Genomic DNA, 19,394 nt, shown 5'->3' with positions numbered 1-19,394 from the left:
TGGAAACATGTAGACTTTTCCTAGATGTGCATGTCTTTTGATGTTCTTTTGCATAGCTTTTATTGATTTTTCATTTCTATGTTAGTCTCCTCCTTCTTAAAGTGTTCATGTAAAACATCATGTGTATGCGAGAAAATTTATTGAATTGAAGGTGGGTGTATTGCCTTGTTTAACATGCATTGATTGGTCACAAGACCCTCAAGAACAGCTTTTGATGGCACGAACATGCACCCTTTAACAATGATCTACAATAATGATATATCTTGTTTCTTTGTCTAGAATTTTATTAAGCACGTGAGAACCCTCTCTTTCAAGATACCAAGAACTAAAAATGTGGCATATACATGCATTGAAAGAATAGAGTGTCATGAAGTGATACCTAAGATCTATAAGAAAACTCTAAATTATAGGTGTTATACTAGTGGTGGTAACACATGGATTACTAGCTTACTAGCGTCCTCTTTTACTCTTTTATAGGTAAACAAAGCTTAAAATGTTTTTCTTTTTCATTACACTATTATCTTACTTTTTCATTCATCATATCACGTGTAATAGTTTTGAGCCATCTTGATTATGTTGCACCGTTTCTAATTTACTAATGAAAACCTATGGTTTTTATTATGAGAAGTAAAAATTAAGATTCTTCATGGAAAGTCATATCTTTCATTGCAAATGATTTAGGTCTTATAAAACTATTGACTTGTGAATAAGACCAATGTGTGATACATGGGTGGGAAAAATTAATTGTTAGTCCATAATTGCAAAAGGGCACACTCTTGATTTATAGTGACTCTACTTACTTCAAAGAAGGCACTAAGGGCCCATAGTATCCTCTTATTTGACAATAAAGACCATAATGGTGATGATGTGTCTTGAGGAGGGTAGCCCTTAGAGGCTACCCAAGGAGCTTGCATGCCAGACAAGGAGAGTGCTACCTTAGACTGGGTTCACAAGCTTTCGATCGAAGGCTTGTGCCTATCATCATGTCAAGCTTGAATTGGGAAGCTGTTCTACAATTGGATGTCCATTGGCTTGAAAAGTTTATAGCCTCTTTGGGCCAAACAAGGGATGAAAGGTGCCATGCAGGACATATAAGGGGAAAAGATACCCCATAAAGCCAAAAACAAGTAGGACTTGAACCGAGTCCATGGGTTGATAGGCTGCATCGTTTCCACTTGGCTATAGACTATATTAGATGTCTAAAACTTGGCATCTTTTAGTGTGACCTTTTTCTATGTGAATTAAAGAGAAAGATGTCTAATGAAGAGCCGATGGAAGGATTGAAGCTTTTGGCTAGAAGCGTCTGAAACTGGCGGTAGGACTTTGTGTTTCTTTTAATGAAGTAATGGGAATACACTATGGAATATAACATGGACTACTCTCATGATGATGTTGTGCTACATCTCTAATGTATGGAAAAAGTCAAGAAAGGAGGGAAGGAATCAAGGTGTGTGCATATTTTAAGGATGGGAGGGGAATCATTGACGTGAAGAGATGCTTTGTGAGGGGCATGAGATGTCAATGGCCTTTAGCCCATGTGTGTTAAAAAAAAAAAGAAGCACCAACAAAGGGGTGTGGTGAAGCGTCATATGTGAAGAGGGAAGAGGGTGGAAGGTTCAATAAAAATCATCCAACAAAAGCGCTAATGATAAGATTAAAAGAAAAATCCACACTTTATTTATGTGGAGGTCGTAGAGAGGGCCCATAATCAAACGTCAAGCAGCTTGTCCGTTTCCATGGCCTCACGTTTGAAGAAGACAAAGCCTTGTTTTTCCACCAAAAATATGATTAATCAGCCCCATCCCTTGTAATTAACCACCTTTGCAATTAACCCACTAATTGCTTTATCTTATCACCTCGTTAATCCTCATGGGGACTCGTGATAGGCTGCCTTTACTTCTACCTAGCCATTGTCTCTCTGATTAGCCATGGCGCTCCCACTTGCGCTTCCTTGGCCGGCCTCCACACGAGGCTTTTGCAGCACTTAATCCGATCTTAACCTAGAGCCCATTGCATTTCTTGTTGTGGTATTCTCCTTTGCTTAAGGGCTCTGTGATTCTCTAATCGAGATTACTATCAAGTAATCACTGCTCAGTATGGCTTCTCAATTGTAAGCCCGGGCGGCTAGCCTGTATTTTGTTTAATTAAGCTCTGCAACACAGCCGTTAATCCTTCGTACGAGGGACTGTGGTCTCAGACTATTCATCAAGATAAGGTGGCCTACAGCGGAGCAAGGTCAGCGAGGCCATAATAGAGAGGAGGGGGCTACAGCAGAGGATCACAAGGGGCGGCGCTGCTGATCTATATATATATATATATATTTATGCTCGTTCTACGAGGTTTCGAGGATGGCCCTCTTCGGACGATGGTGTTGTTCAGGCATGGAGAGCGAGTATGTACACCTTTCCCTGTGTTTTTGAAGCGAATCTTTTGTGCGTGTGTGTTTAGTGTGTGTGTGTGTGTTGGGGTGTGTGTTGGGGTGGAGAGTGTGTGAGTGTGTATAGGGGAGGAGAGAAAAGGGGTGTGTGTGTTGGGGACCTGTGTATAGGGGTGAAGAGAGAAAAGGTGTGTGTGTGTGTTGGGGTGTGTATAGGGGTGGAAAGAGAAAAGGTGTGTGTGTGCGTGTTGGGGTGTGTATAGGGGTGGAAAGAGAAAAGGTGTGTGTGTTTGTTTTGGTGTGTGCGTAGGGATGGAGAGAGAAAAGGGGTGTGTGTGTTGGGGTGTGTATAGAGGTGGAGAGAGAAAATGTGTGTGGGTGTGTGTTTTAGTGTGTGTGTGTGTTGGGGGGTGGAGAGAGGAAAGGGGTGTGTGTGTGTGTGTGTGTGTGTGTGTGTGTGTGTGTGTTTTGGTGTGTTTGTTTGTTTGTTTTGTTGCTGAACATCTAATTAGATTTAGACTATATTATATAAACTACTACGAGTCCACCAACAATGTAGAGGACATGCTTGGGATCTACTTCCTTACCAACCCATTACAACACTAAGGACTAACCTTATAAATTCTATTTCTAGATCAAGTTTAAAAGCACATCTCATTGTTAGTGTGTTCCTAAAAATAGAATTTAGCAACCAATGGGTGTGGCAAGCAAGAGTTAAACTCTAGTTGGCAAACAAGAGTTGAACTCCAGTTTCTCCAAGGACAATCAAGCATGTTAACCACTCCCACTACAATGCTCATTTTTCAATTTGTTAGAGAAACAATCCCTTTAAAAGATGGAAGCACAAACATTCAAAGGTTGTAATTTCAACCGATAGAGCTCTACATGGAGAATGGTAATGGCATTGGAAGGATCATCTTATCTAGGGCAACCAAGAGAGTATACTGTCAGACAGAGGTCCACTGAGGGCATCTGCACACACCGACCTACCTGCTAGAATTATCTCAGATTATGTGAGATAATCACTTGCATTGCTCTATCATGTAAACAAGTTAAATATACCCTCCTCATCTTAAAAGGCATACTGGCCTTTTAAAAAGGACCTTACTATTTTTTTCAAAGGTAAAATGACCTTAGAAGAATCTTACTATGTGTGTGTGTGTGTGTGTACATACATACATATATACATATACACACGCGTGCGTGCACGTGCACATCGAGTGTGTGTGTGTGTGTGTGTGTGCGTGTGCCTCAAACCTCCAAACGTGTCACAAAGCCGTGAAAAACGTAAACAATGTCAAACTTGCCAAGAAACACTAAAAACAAGACATGCGAGTAATTGATAATGAAATTGCCATCGTGTTCATGTGACGAATTTACAAGTGATGCGATGGACTCATGAGGATCCGAGGCATGAGATACCTTGCTCACAAGCCCTTTGTGTATCAAAACGTGATTGTGGTGGAAGAGGTCGGGCTAGGCCATGTAATTACTACCACAACTTCAAGGGTCTCCCATCATATAGATGCATTATCCTTGGTATGGGCTAGCATACCCCTAAAGCACCCATAGGGGGGTGATAGTTTTCCCAAGGCTAAGTCACGTCCCACATTTTATGTGTGTGTGTGTGTGTGTGTGTGTGTGTGTGTACATATATATATGTGTATATATGTACACATATATACTTACATAAATATATATATGTTTATGCGTGTGTGTATATATATTTATATATACGTATATATCTATATACATATATCTAAGCTATGTATCTAGCTATAGATAGATAGACAGATAGCTTACACACACACACACACACACACACACACACACACACACAAGAGTAGTTGCTAAAGCGGTACTAGACATGTCATATTGAATTTAGGGTATGATGAAGAATCTCTTAGTTTCTCAAAGGAACTAAGATATTTTTGGGAGGTTCACTAAAAAATGTGTAAGTGTGTTATATAAGTCAACACAAGTTAAATTTTTAATTATTAAAAATTTTGTTGTACGTAGATCTCATGCTAGGAAGACTTCTCTTAACATGTATACAATGCTAGGAAGACTTCTCTTAACATGTATACAATGCTTACTCCTCTAACTACAATACTTTTTGTGTCATGAAAGCTCAACCTATGTTTATGCAAGTATATGATTTCTTTTTTGAATGAGTACTGTAAGTATATCAAATTCCTAGCAAAAATATACAGACTTGATGATTTCATCTCATAAGTAGTGCACATTCCAAATTTTGATTGGCTACTGAGCTTTATTGTAGTTTTAAACTTGAACTCTTACTTATAATATTTGGCATGTTTTAATGAAATGGAGCCAACTGCTTCAAACAACATGTTATGCCATGGGAGGAGCTAGTTCCTCCATTCTAGAGGTCTTGATATGCCATAAATTTTAAAACTGGTTTTAGAGATCCATACTTGTGACTATACGTAATTTGTCAATCCTGTATAATAATTTTTGAACAACACTCCTATAAAATTTCAAAGCTAAAATAAAATCATGATTCATAAACTCATATATTAGTAACATAAAAACGTTGGTATCTTATGCACTCTATGCTAAATTATTCAAAGTATGCCACATAGATATACATGTGAAAGTAATTAATTCACATGGTTGCACTTAGAAGCAATCCATTGTTAAGGCATTAAATATTAGGATAGTTTTGTACGAAGTTAACATTTAACATTTTTATCAAATTTGTGGTTGAAAGGCCCCATAAGATGAGTGATGTGAGTAATATCTTCCCTAACCTTGGACCTTAAAATTAATTTCTAGCTATTCTAGCATGAGATTTAATGTGATGTCCAGTACACAAAATTCTATTAGAGAATACATCTTAAGCAAAGTTTCATTAATATCTCATCCTTCAATTTTTCAATGTTTGTTTGTGAAGCCAATCATCTCAATTCTTATAGTTATCCATTTGTTATTATTTAAAAAGTATCCTTTTTGGTGATCCTTGCTCATGTGAATTTGATAAATTTTACAATCCTAACTATATCAACACTAATGTATTAAGAAAGAATAGAAGATTATTTTTTCAATATAAATGTAGCTAGCCTATGACACGTTGAGAGTGATTTTTTTAAAAGAAAAATCATAGTTTAGTATACTATTGTGAAAACCTTGCCGACACTGCAAAATGATCCTCTTAAGGACATAGATGGCTCAAAACAAAGCACCTTCAAATAACTTCAAAAAATACACAACTGTTCATACAAAAAAAAGCATTAAAAATGCATCAACTCCATAGACTAGCATAACAGTATGTACGCATCAACAAGCTCAATTGTATAAATTAACACTAATACTTAGAGGGGGATCTAACCCCAAACAACTGTATACCAAAGCCGAAACTAGGAGCCTCCATATATGAAGTACCTTTGCACAACTGTTAGCTTTGAGATCTATTAAGGACTCCATTCTCATCTTTGGCTTACGTATCTTTTCTTCTAGCGTTATTTGAATCTCAACTTGACCTATTAAACTGGACTATCTCAAGTCAAGACTACTTAAGCTAGACTTGCTTTACTTCTTAGCTTGAGCTATAAAAGTCACTATACCTTTCAATTCCCATGTATGGGGTAAGCTAGAGAGAGTGGTGTAGAAGTTTGATTTGTTGACTATCCATAGGCTCAAAATATTTTACCTTAAGAACTAAAAGGATTTGTTTAAAGAAATAATGTATATGTTAATAAGTAAACCCAATCGCAAAGCATCACCCCACCTATACACCATCTCAAAAATATATAGAAAATGTACACCATGCATAAAATTCCATTGGAGGGTATATATGCTTCTACATTATTTAACTATTAAAAAAAACGCATTTCCTATCAAGGGAATTCAAGGTGCTCATGGTACTATTTGTAATAAAGGTTCATGATATGGTATGTAAGAGAGGCTAACCGAGGGAGTTTATGCATTAACATCTCATATGCATGTAAGCTAGGTTAACTTAGGGAGTTTACACATTAGCCTCTCATATGCATGTAAGATAGGTTAACTTAGGGAAGTTTACACAGATGTAACTTATTTTTTGAGCTTTTAACAAGAGAAACAAGTGGACGAGAGAGACTCCTCATCCACAAGGATGGGTGGGGGTCTCCATTCCAGATCATAGATCTATCCCAGGTTGAGAGAAATCTTGCACCTTTTTCCAAAAATTTAAAAAAAAATAAAAACACACTTTTTGTCCCAAAAAAAACCAAAAACAAAAAACAAAAACTCAAACTCTGTGGGTGTCAAAATCTTACAACATGTAAAAAAGCCTTACAATATATAATTTCAAAAGGAGGTGGCAAATGTGTTCTCAACCATACAATTCTAACCATCGGAACATCAAAGGTGGGATAAAAAAGACATTTTTGCTTTAGGTGATCATTTCCTCTTAATGGTTTATAAATGGTCTCAAACTTTACTTAGGTGAACAATATCTCTCATTAAATTAGAGGCATGCATGCCATTGCTTAGGTGAACAATATCTCTCAATGGTCTTAATGGTTTATAAATGGTCTCAAACTTTACTTAGGTGAACAATATCTCTCAAACTTTACTTAGGTGAACAATATCTCTCATTAAATTAGAGGCATGCATGCCATTGCTGCAGGTTGACAGTAGCAGAAAAAAGGCAGGCCCGGAGCGGGTGGAGGATCTTTGCACTTAAGGAGCTCCAAGCAGCCACTGGTAACTTCAGCCATGATAATAAGCTCGGAGAAGGTGGCTTTGGCACTGTGTATTGGGGCCAACTCTGGGATGGATCACAGGTGAGTTTTATATGCTAATCACCTACTATTAAACTCAATACAGTCGATTATTTAACTACCATAATGAGTAATAATCCTACATAAAGTTTAATTCAATTAGTGTGAAGATATGATAATAAATTCTAGTTAGTTGCCCACACTTGATTGCTGTCTGTAAATATGGTTGATTATCACCTAATTGCATTGGTTCAGCTATATAATTAAGCGAATTTTCACCCTCTGATTAAGCTTGTTGAAGGCAGCCGAAATGGTTGATTATCACCTAATTGCATTGGTTTAGCTATATAATTAAGCGAATTTTCACCCCTGATTAAGCTTGTGTTTGGAGATTGATTGATTGGATGATTGAATGGTTGACTGCATGATTAAATGGCGGCAAGTAGTACTTAATTGAAGATGTTTAAGCTAATGAATGGTGGTATTAAGCTAATGAAGGCGTGCAGGCGTGACTGCTGCGCCATGTTGAAGCTAATGATGGGATATTGATGAATGGTGGTGGTGTAGATTGCGGTGAAGAGGTTGAAGGTGTGGAGCTCGAAAGCGGAGATGGAATTTGCGGTGGAGGTGGAGATACTGGGGCGGGTGAGGCACAAGAACCTGCTGAGCCTGCGAGGCTACTGCGCCGAAGGGCAGGAGCGCCTCATCGTCTACGACTTCATGGCCAACCTCAGCCTGGTCTCCCACCTGCATGGCCGCCACGCCATCGACGGCCACCTCGACTGGCAGCGCCGCATGCGAATCGCCATCGGCTCCGCCGAGGGCCTCACGTACACCCCCCCCCCTCTCTCTCTCTCTCTCTCTCTCTCTCATTTTATTATTATAGGGTACCCCCCTCTCTCTCTCTCCTCATTATTATAAATCTTATTATTATTATATGGTACCCTCCCTCACGTACAGACCTCCCAATGGTAACCCAAGGTCTTGAGTTCAAATCTTGTTTTTCACTAATAACATCTTGTTCCAAATTTTTCCAAGTCTCAAACCCAAATTCACCCTCACCCCATGATGTAAACTATAAAGTAAACTATGATTTGCTAAATAAACTAGAAAGTAAACTATGCCCACTTAGTAAACTATGATTTGCTAAGTAAACTATGCCCACTTAGTAAACTATGATTTGCCAAGTAAACTATGCTCGCTTAGTAAACTACAAAGTAAACTATGATTGTTTAATAAATTACAAAGTAAACTAAGATAGAATTTTCCTAGTTTACTCAGTTTAGTTTACTTGTCCAACGTAGTTTACTTGTCCGACGTAGTTTACTTCATCCAATGGCCCAAAAAAGGTGTCACGATTTAGATCAATGCCATCCATTGATCTCACTTGACAAGGGTCTTTAAGAGCCCATGGTAGAGAGTGTTGAGGCTCTCCCTCCCTCCTTGTCTCTCATTATAAATCTTATTATTATATGGTACCCTGATTTAGATGGAATAAAGTATAACCTTAGCACACTTGTATTCCTCAAAATCTTAGAATTACATGATTTTATGACTTTCTTCGAAGGAGCACACTCTTTCACCCCTTTGTGAAGTGAGAGCAAGGGAGGGGAGGGGGGGAGGGGAGGGGCTACAATAGAACCTGCATCTTGGTGCATGGAAAAGGGTGCCGCCTTAATCCCTCGGCTATTGTCCCCAACCCCTATGATTTCATGAATTCTACTCACATCTTTTAAAATGATAATTACTATCTTTGTTATTTGATTTACACTCAATTCAAGTTATGCTAATAGGTCTAAGCTACAACTCATGCATTGCTAGTAGCCCACTTATCACTATATGCTAATAGGTAACAAAGGATCAAAACTTTGCTAATTAAAAATCATTTCATGTTATTCTTAACCTCTTTGACCAATAATATTTTGATTTTCTATTGATATATACTGTAAGGTTAGTAAATTATAACTAATCAATTTATTTGACCAAAGTATTTTTTAAATTGATATATATATTACAAGATTTATAACCAATTAAATCATATGATTACTTTCCAAGCATGAATTTCCTTGTGATATTGAAAGCCATAGAATATCTCTCAACTTCTCATGGTTGTTTGCTAATTTTGATCTTGTTTTTTTGTGATGATGAGGTACTTGCACCACCATGTAACCCCCCACATTATTCATAGGGATGTGAAAGCTAGTAACGTTTTGCTAGATTCAAATTTTGAAGCACAAGTGGCAGATTTTGGATTTGCGAAGCTGATTCCAGAGGGAGTAAGCCATGTGACAACTAGGGTGAAAGGAACATGGGGCTATTTAGCTCCAGAATATGCATTATGGGGGAAGGTCTCTGAGAGTTGTGATGTCTACAGCTTTGGGATTTTGCTCCTTGAGCTCATAAGTGGTAAAAAGCCTATTGAGAGATTGGGGACAGGTGAGAAACGGACTATTGTGGAGTGGGCAGCTCCTCTTGTGTATGAGGGGAAATTGGATGAATTGGTTGATTCAAGACTTGAAGGCAAATTTGACAGCTCAGAACTCACAAGACTCGTCCAAGCAGCCTCAATGTGTGCTCAAAATGCAGCTGAAAATAGGCCCACCATGTTGGATGTTCTCCATTTACTAAGAGGGGATGATCAAGAGAAGGCTCCTATGGTTGGTTCTATTGGTCATGATGATGATAAAAAAATTGAGTTAATTCCAGTGAAATATCAGGATGAAGTGCTTGCTCAAGATGGCTCGTTTGAGGATGATGAGGCTAATAGCAACCTACCCCCCAACGACAATCCATGACCTCTCAACATGCTCACTCACTTTAGTGTTAGGCACTATGCATAGGAACAAGAGTTACATGATGGTGTTAGATATCTTAATTTATGACAGTAAAACTTCTTTGTTATAAGTAAATTTTTTTCCTATGATGAGGTTATACTAGATTGGCATCATAAGAATACTTTTCATGAAACAAAAAAAGGTATTCTCTCTTCTTCTAGTCACAAGGCATGGCCAACCCCCTTTGACACAATCAACCCCACTCTAAACTCTTGTTTGGCATATGAGCCTTTTTCCAGGGGTCAAGTTAACATGGTTGCCAAAGCCATTGAATGTAACATGGCCACATGAGGTCTTTAATTGTGCCAAAAGTGGCACATTTATATTTCTTTTGGCACATTTAATTTTTGCCGAGAATACTTGGCCACACCATTATTGGGAATAAGCTCCCATATCTCTAACAAATATGCGCTAAAGGCTAAGTTAACTTGGCATGTAGGAAAACTGCCTTTGTCAACATACTAATGAAACACTTAAACATGTGTTCTAAACAAAACAAAACAAACATTGCAATGTCAAATGAGTTTTGAAATTTCAACCATTGCACTGATTCTTCATTTGGTGAGAAAAATGTTTATTTATAACTCGTGGTGGTAGAGCATAGGCTCGTAGATAGGTTGCCCTTTTTGGGAGCTTCTATGAGTGCAATGAGAAAGGGGTCAAGAGCTAGCTCTAATTTCAAAATAGTTTGTCTTGAAATGATAAAAGAGGGAGAAATAGCTACTCAAGTTTATGTTATTTTTAAAACTCAATTTCATAACTTGGGAAAATGCCAAAAAACATTGACAGCTACACAATAAGCATAATGAGTTAAAACAATGCTTGAAGTTTTCAAATGTAATACATTCAAATACACCATGCATTCTTATTAGTAGGTCATATATTTTTTTGTAGTAATGAAGTCATTAGGAGATTTTATGTTGTTCCCATAAGTTGTACTCATGATTTCACTATATTCTTCATTTTTTTCTCAAATAGTTAGTTGATAAAAATTGTAAGAATCTATGATTTCTATTGTACAAACAACAACACTAACAAAGGTAGGATCTTCCAAAAACAAAAATGAATATAAAATTCAACATAAATTGAGGTGAAGACTGCTAAAATTATTGCTTAATGCTAATTTTAGCATATAATTTTTTCTCCTTGCTCATGTATTCCTCTAATTCTAAGTTTTGATGGCTAGGTAAAAACTATTTAATTAGAGTCTGTACATTGTGGAATGATGAATAAAGGTATATATTTGAAATTCACATATTAAAGTGGGCTAAGTGGAGGGCACGCCAAAGCTAATATATACATGTTTGGTGTCACAACATGATAAAAGAGAGCCTTGGGAACAGGGTAAAAAATAAGATGCCTCCATGAATATATAGGTGTAGGTAGGTTGGTGATTATTCCTCGTATATAAATCTAAAATTATAGAAAATGGGGTGAATGTTTTCAATAAATGTCCAAAATTGGGTAAATATTTTCTAAAACCCTTCAAAAAGGCCAAAATTTTAGGTAAATGTTGTAAGATGCTAGGCAATTTTTTTATTTGGAAAATCCCCCAAAAAAAAAAGCCAATGGCGGAGATTAGCCCTTATTGTTTTCCTTTCTTGGGAATGTTTAAGCATGCCACAACATGAAAATGTTACCGTGGGAATATCTCCTTCAACCCTATAGATGCATATGACGATCTTATGTCATTGTCTCCTTGAGAAGGATGCACTTATAAGAGCTTCTATTAACACATTATTGTAATCTTTCCTTTAAAAAAGGGTGCATACATTAGAGAGAAAAAAAGATGCATACATTACAGTCTCTCCTTGAAAAAAAGGGTGCATACATTAGAAAGATGATGCACTTATAAGAGCTTCTATTAGCACAGCATGATAATAATCATAATAATTATATATTGTGTGTATACCTTGTGGTGATTTTGGTGTCAACGGACTCTTGTATATGGGTATTTTTTACCTCCTGCTTGGGAAGTGTTTTTTTCGTGTGAACACCCTCTTAGGCAATGGTGCTTAAGTACCCTAGAGCATTGTACTATCACTTCTGACATTTTCTTATCTAGAATTGTTCTAACTCTCTTGCTTTCATGTGTGTCTCAAGCTATGTGTGTATACTTGTGAGCTTGGTCCCTCTCAACCCAAAAATAACAAATTATTCATTAGCATTAATGATGGGCATTGTAATAATTTCTTGGTCACAAACTCCCTCTACCTCCTCTCAACCTTTTGTTGCACATGTTTTTTTTAAAAAGTTGCTTTTATTTCATTTCCTCCTAACAGTAGAAATCAGGGAGAAGCTTCTCCCAAACTACCTTGTTGGACTTTTACTTTAGCGGCATTTCTCCCTTGATGGATCTAGCTGGCTACAACTTTTTTGAAAATTTTTAAAATCTTCATGTGGTATCCAAGCCTCGAGAGGAATGTGTATTTTTGGGAATCCTTGGGAGTTAATATTTTTTTTTAGAATAGCCACCTGTACTATGAGTCGAGGTAGGCTAGGCGGGATCTTGGACTTGGTTGTTGCCTTCTTGTGGGATTTGATTACTTCTATAATGGTTGGTTCAAACTTAGAATATTCTTAGGAAAATTGGATACCTTTAAGGTTGTAAAGGATGGATTAATGGTCCATGTGGATGCTTAAAGTTGAGGTGCTTGTGTGGAGTGTGGTGGTATAGCCCCTGTCTTGGTTTTTGCATAAAGGATTTATGGAGCGAGTGGTTTTCACATTTTTTCTTTTGAGGAAAGCTTTTTGGATATGCTAGTAGTTTTATTGAGTGATATACTATGGTTGATTTATTAACAAGGGTTATTCCAAAGGCAAGGGAGACAGAGAAAAAAAAACAAACAAACAAACACGCTCGTGGGGCCTTCACTCAGAGGGAGAGAAGGAGAGTGTGTGAGGGAGTGAGGCAGAGAGAGAGCCCTCCCCATCTCCCCCCTACATGTACATGTGGGTTAGATGGTTGTAATCTTGGGAGATTCGGGTACTTATCCCCCTATTGTGATGTAACCAGATCTTCCATGAGGGTAAATGAGCGAGGAATAGCCTCCTACTGTGGCCTCCTGCTTTTCCTACTCCTCCTGGTCTCAAGGTCACTAATATATTTAAGGTTATTCAATCATAAAATGAAATCTGACTTTATCCAAAATATAAGAAATTGTTCATTCTCATATTTAAATCATCTAAAGTATCTCAAGAAATTGTTCGTTTTCATCTTTAGATCATCTTAAGAATCTCAAAAGAAATTGAAGTTTCCATGATTTTCTTTGCATTTTTTACAGAAAAATACATAAGCTGGCACTTAAATGTTCATGTGATGTGGTGACTGATTAGTTACATTTACTGTCATTTTCAATTTTCTTCAGCTTTTGAGAGCCTTTGTGTGAAATTTGGGTCCATTCTGGACCAAAATTTAGACCACCGAACCAAAAGTTTATGCAATGATTTGGGGGAAATTTTTGTAATTCAATGCTGACCTAACCTTAGGGTAATGATTCCTGAGGTCATAAGAAACACATAGAGCACTCACTATCTTGCATACCTTTTACTCAATTGTTTTATATAAAATAGGTTGCAAATGATTGAAATAAAAAGAAAAACGTATTAACTAGCTAAGGCACTCGTAGACCTTAGGCTTAGGTCTAAAAATTAACATGAGAGAATAAGTGGAAAGTTTGCATTGAGGCGGTTAATCGACTAGGGAAAATCTGTGTGGAAGAGGGTGGAGTGTGGCTTGGAGATGTGGGTACCTTTTTTAGTCCAAACTTTGCCTAATGAAAATCTATCATATTTGCAGGCATTTGAGAGCTCGGATTTCTCTTGTCTCAAAATCTTAGAAATCTCACTCCATAGCCAAGATTTCAACACATAATGCATCTAGGGCTTCTCAACCTTGATATTAGGCATCATTGCCTCTTATTCTCACCCCCAAACCCTAGAAAATGCAAGCTCAGGTAGCCACAAGGCATTTTTCAAAAAACATCTAACTCGTTAGGGCTTCATACCATGTACATATGTTGCTTAAGGGCTACCCAAGCTCTTTTAGTGGATATTAGAGGCTACAAAGATCAACAATGATGCCTTAATCAACTCCAACATGCGAGGGCTAAAAAATGGTGCCCATCCTCATCAAAGAAAAGGTTCTACTTCATCATTGCATTGGGTATCCCTACATGCCATTCATACATCTTTGCTTGATTTGAAGTTTTCTTGGCTACATCATGGTATGGCTTGAGGGTTTAATCAAGAACCTCACTAATGATAGTAATTAATGTTTAAACTTATTGATTAAGCAAAGACAAGCCATTCTTAAGTTTTCTTATGGGTCAAATATATGACCAAATAGTTGATTAATGCCATATGATGCATGAATGATAGATTTCTTGCAAAGATTTGATTACATAAGCACTTTAATGACTAGAAATGTGTTTTATGCTTGAGATTTTTGTGAAAATTCTTTCCGTTATAAGGCTTATGCATGTCGAGTGCTTCATTATGCTAAATATTACCATCTTGGTTTAAAATTTGACAAAATTGATGAACATACTTTAAGCAATCTTTTTAGCTTAAATGATGTTGTACAACCTTCCTTAATGCTTTTATATGAAAGCCACCTGTACATAACCCATATACATGGTGAATGCCATTAGATGGATGCATATTGGCATCTTCATGCAAAGATGTAAGCAATATCAAATGCTTGTTGATGCGAAATTGACATGCCTATGCACACTCTTGATGTTATGGATTGCTAATGAAACCTTGGTAAGAGGTAATGGTGATTGTTATGCTTTGGATGGTTGGTTTGATGATGGAGTTGATAATGGTGGAAGTATGGCATGCTCTCATAGTGGAAAGCATATGTTATTAATCATGAGTTCATGGTGAGTCGCCAAACCCTACACCTAAGCAATTCTCAATTCAAATTGTCAATTCCATTTATAGAATCTAGAGATGTGGGTGCAAGCATGATAAGGTGGTACGACTTTGACCGGTTGCTCACTACTTTCTACTACTTGAAGAAGACCGCTATTAGTACATATAATAGAATAATAATTCATTTTGATATTTTAAATATTTAATCAGCTTTGAACATGTTTTTATTCTTTAACTATGGTTTCACAAGTGATAGTAAACCACTATCTAGGACAAAGGTTTTTAGTCCACCTATTCATTTTTATACACGAGAGGGATTAGGTACTGGAGTTGAAGACTTGTCACCTACCTTTGCGTCAGATTCCAAGCTGGTAAAGGGTGGGAAGGTTTGGCTAGGCAATCACCTCTCTAGCAAGAGTGCACCATCAACATTCTTTATCCTTGGTACATATACATGGTAATGGATACAAGTTGAATGCATAATGTGGCAAATGTATGGGCCAATTTGAAGAAATCACATAGCAATGTATGGCCAACTTGGGGAAAATGTAAAATCCACTAATGGCTATGTGGAACGACACTTGGCACATATACATGGCAATGGATACAATTTGAATGCATAATGTGGCAAATGTATGGGCCAACTTGAAGAAATCACATAGCAATGTATGACCAACTTAGGGCAAATGTAGAATGCACTAATGGCTAGTATGTGGAATGCTTGATGAGTGGCAAGAATTGGCTATGGGAAAAAGGATTGATCACATGTATGGATTGGAATGCCTATGTATGATACCAATTCTTGTAAATGCATGGAATTGATGTCTATGAGGTCATTTGGATATGGGGAACACATGCCAATAAACCATTTGGCATAATGTTTGTAAATGCATGGAATTGATGTCCAGAGGACATTTGGATATGGGAAACACATATCGGTAAACCATTGGAAATAATGTTTGTTTGTAAATGCATGGAACTGATGTCTATGAGGTCATTTGGATATGGGGAACACATGTCGATAACTATTGGACATAATGTTTGCAATTTTGGGGTACTTTGATAATTTTATGTAGAAACCAAAAACCCTAATTTAGTCATAAATCCATTGGGCTATGCATAAGTGATTTTTGGGGTTCAATAGCATTATCTTAGAGCTTTCCAACAAGCTATCAACCATCCCAATCAAAATCCATTCACTTAGTCAAACTAGCATAGTTTGATCACACGCAAATCTTTGATTCAGTACAAAATAGTTTGAACTGAATTTAAGTGGGTTACATGGGTAAATTTTGCTTACTTCAATCTCTCTAACAAGCTATAGATCACTTGGTCAAACTAGCATAGTTTGATTGCACACAAATCTTTAATTTAGTATAAAATAGTTTGGAATGAGTTTAAGTGGTTTTTAGATAGGCAAATTTTGCTTACTTCAAGCTCTCTAACAAGCCATAGATCTCCTAAATCCAATGCTCAGAACTAGGTCAACCATGCATAGTTGACTAGGTAAAAAAGTCAAAATAGAGGCATGTTAGGGTTTGTCTAAACCAAAACCAATCACATAGGTCAAATGGTCTCTTTGAAAACCCTAAAAGGTTATAAACACTAGTCAAGGAGTCATGAAAGGCATGTGGTGCCTATAGGAGGAGTACTGAGCATGAGAAGGAAGTTGGGAAATGGTATGAAAGAGACAAGGGGTGCTTTTGATATTTTGGATCATCCTCTTCAACCAAGGGAACTAGACAATACACATATGATCTTGTTGACAATCAGTCCATGCTCTTGGAATCTATAATTTCATTAGTAAATTTGAGCTATGATTCAATATCAAAGAAATACCATCTTGATTCCCATGACTACAAAATCAAAGAAAAACCATCTTGATTCAATATCAAAGAAATAGCATCTTGATTCCCATGACTACAAAATATTTAACAACTATGTAAGGGATGCAAAATGTAACTTGATTCACATAGAGTAATATTGTGATTTATATTGCTTAAAAACTTTGCAAATGGATTGTGAATTTTTCTCTACTCATTGTTGTGACATGAGATATTCATGTGTTAAATCAAGATAAATTGCATAAGATAGAAATATGTTAGATCAATATAGGTAGGGATGAGTAGGGAACGTGTAATGTGTTTCTTTATTTCTTTATTTTTCCTTTGTAGTATTAGCATCAAATTAATAATCTTGTTTTTTTTCAAATTAAAAGGCACCATGGATCTAGGCTACTAAGGAATGCCAAAGAATTTTTTAAATTTCATAAGTTTATCATTTCATTAATGTCAAAAAAGTGATGTATTTATTGTAAACAAGTGCATGTTGTGTTTCACAAATTATAATAAAAGGTTCCTAATTTAAGAGTACATGTATTTATTGTTTTTGCGAGTGCATATTGTGTTTCACAAAAAGCTTACTTGTAGAATAAAAACTTATTAAAGTTTAATGAAAGAAATTTGATGCCTACAGTTTGTTTAATTGAGTTTTTGCCTATCGCATTGATTTATTTGTGTCTGGTGCTCAGTTCAACAGCTCAAAATATTCCCTTCAATCTATTAGAAAACTAGCATCTAGTACATACATAAAACTTCTAATATGCAAGAGGGCTCTACAAACCAATGAAGATAAGGTCCCGTTTTTACTAAACATGGATAGGGTCACACCATAGAAGATAAGGCCACCTTTTTACCAATGGGCCCCCTATAGGATAGGGTCACACCAGTGAAGATAAGGCCCTGTTTTTACTAAGCGTGGACCTCCTGTAGGATAGGGTCACACTAGAGATCTGGCAAGAGATTTGAAGTGGTTGTTGATGCCAATGAACCCCCATATTATGTATATTGGTAACCAAACTTCGTAGGCCTGTGAAACTAGTTGCAGTTGAGATTCTTGGAAAGGAAAACTAATAATTTGATAGGTGGAAAACCCATAAACTTCCCGGTAAACATGGAGCTTTACTACCTATGTTTAGCCAAACAATCACCATATTGGAGTAATCAAAAAACATAGCATTTGTACCTAGAATAACTTGACCTTTGATATGCATGTATTCCATAGGGCTTTATACCCTTGTGCAAAACCCTATTTCCATATGACAGGCAAAAGAGCCCCATTTTACCAAACATGGACCTCCTGGCAAGCCAGTTCACAGTAGTCATGCACATTGTGTTTTGAAGTTGTGTTTATGTCATTTGACCATGATGCCCCAACCTCAATTGGTTCAAACTTTGGAGAGGTGTTAATTGGTGTTAGAATAGGTTACATGCAAAATCTTGGTGCCTTCCAACTTTCAAAAAACTCATAATGGTCACTTTGACTTTTCAACTGGGTTCTTTGCCAATTTTACACTGTCCTCATGAGATAGATGAATACATTGACTTAGAGTCCCCATATGGGCATGCTATTTCAACCATGGCATATCCACATTGAATTTAGTAACATGGATCCATTTTATTGCCAATCCGGTCATAAAAAATGCAAAAAAACAACATACTTTCTAAAAATAGCTAGTGTTAAAAATTGACTTTCTAACCTCTGATCCCAAATCCCTCTCATAGACACAATTGGGAAATATAAAGGAGAATTCTTTTTAATCTGGCACCATTATGATGGAAGGAAGTGCTAAAAATAATAAATGTGCCTTTAGATTTACCAATCCAAAAAGATGGTCATAGCCCAGCCCTCCAAGGGGAGACCCTGGCTAGGTGCATCTATTCACTTCCATGCTTTGCATGCGTAAGTATCCACATGAGAACATTAACCCTATGTAATATATTAGCAATCACAGCATGATTTGTCCCCTTTTTACTAGTCTAAAATTTCATTTTGTTCCTTTGGCCGTACATGTAAATCTGTTACCATATGGCTATTTGGAGTGCACTAAAAACATAGCATACCTACTCCAGCAGGCTCAAGAATTGGTATGCTTATAGACATCATGATGGAGAACATACCTATGAAGCCTTGCAGGCATTTGACATCATCCGATACCCTATTTTGCCAAACGTGGACCCCCTTTGAGCTTATCTAGGCCACCTCATCCTGGAGACACCCTTGTCTTACGTAGGCCATAACTTTTGATTTACAGCTCCGATTGGGGCAATCAAACAGTCAAAAGTTATCTACTAAAAACAAGGATTCCAAGTCTAAAATAACTTGGCATTCCCTCAAAAGTTATAGCTGTTCAAGTAAAATGCAGTTGAGCATCAGGTCATATAGTTACAATGAATCTTTACCTTTGCCAAGAACCTTCGGCCATGCAATGGTTTCTCTCCAAACCCAAAAAAAAAATAAACCAAGAGGTTGAGTGCTATTGTATATACCTAAATTAGGCATTGATTTGGAGGGTAGACTATGGATAAGCTCATCAATCCACTTTTTATCATTGCTGATATCCATTGATCCACAACTATTTTGCCCTTGTCATTTTGATTTCCTAGGCATAGTTGTTCCTTGTTGTAGCCTTGAAATTGGTTTTCAGAGACCCAGCCCTAGCTTTGTGTCCTTCCACTACCTACAAATCCATAGCTAATTCTTTCCAAGTAATAGGGCACAAGTTTCCTATTTTAATCC

The 19,394-nt window shown here is 37.0% G+C and overlaps 1 protein-coding gene across 1 annotated transcript; it reads left to right on the top strand.

The window, feature by feature from the left end:
• The first annotated feature begins 1,812 nt into the window (after positions 1 to 1,812).
• On the top strand, positions 1,813 to 10,092 carry LOC147608811 (PTI1-like tyrosine-protein kinase At3g15890). The gene is made up of 4 exons (XM_086788618.1): positions 1,813 to 2,392; positions 7,011 to 7,167; positions 7,672 to 7,934; positions 9,254 to 10,092. Exons 1-4 carry the CDS (start codon positions 2,349 to 2,351, stop codon positions 9,897 to 9,899), a joined length of 1,110 nt encoding a protein of 369 aa, XP_086644744.1. The 5' UTR covers positions 1,813 to 2,348; the 3' UTR covers positions 9,900 to 10,092.
• The last annotated feature ends 9,302 nt before the right edge of the window (positions 10,093 to 19,394 follow it).

The sequence above is a fragment of the Cibotium barometz genome, chromosome 52 (genome assembly GCF_041138505.1).
Source record: "Cibotium barometz isolate CiBa-2024 chromosome 52, ASM4113850v1, whole genome shotgun sequence".
Classification (NCBI taxonomy): Eukaryota; Viridiplantae; Streptophyta; class Polypodiopsida; order Cyatheales; family Cibotiaceae; genus Cibotium; species Cibotium barometz.
Note: the sequence above shows the minus strand (reverse complement) of the source record. Positions and strands in the feature narration are given on the sequence as shown.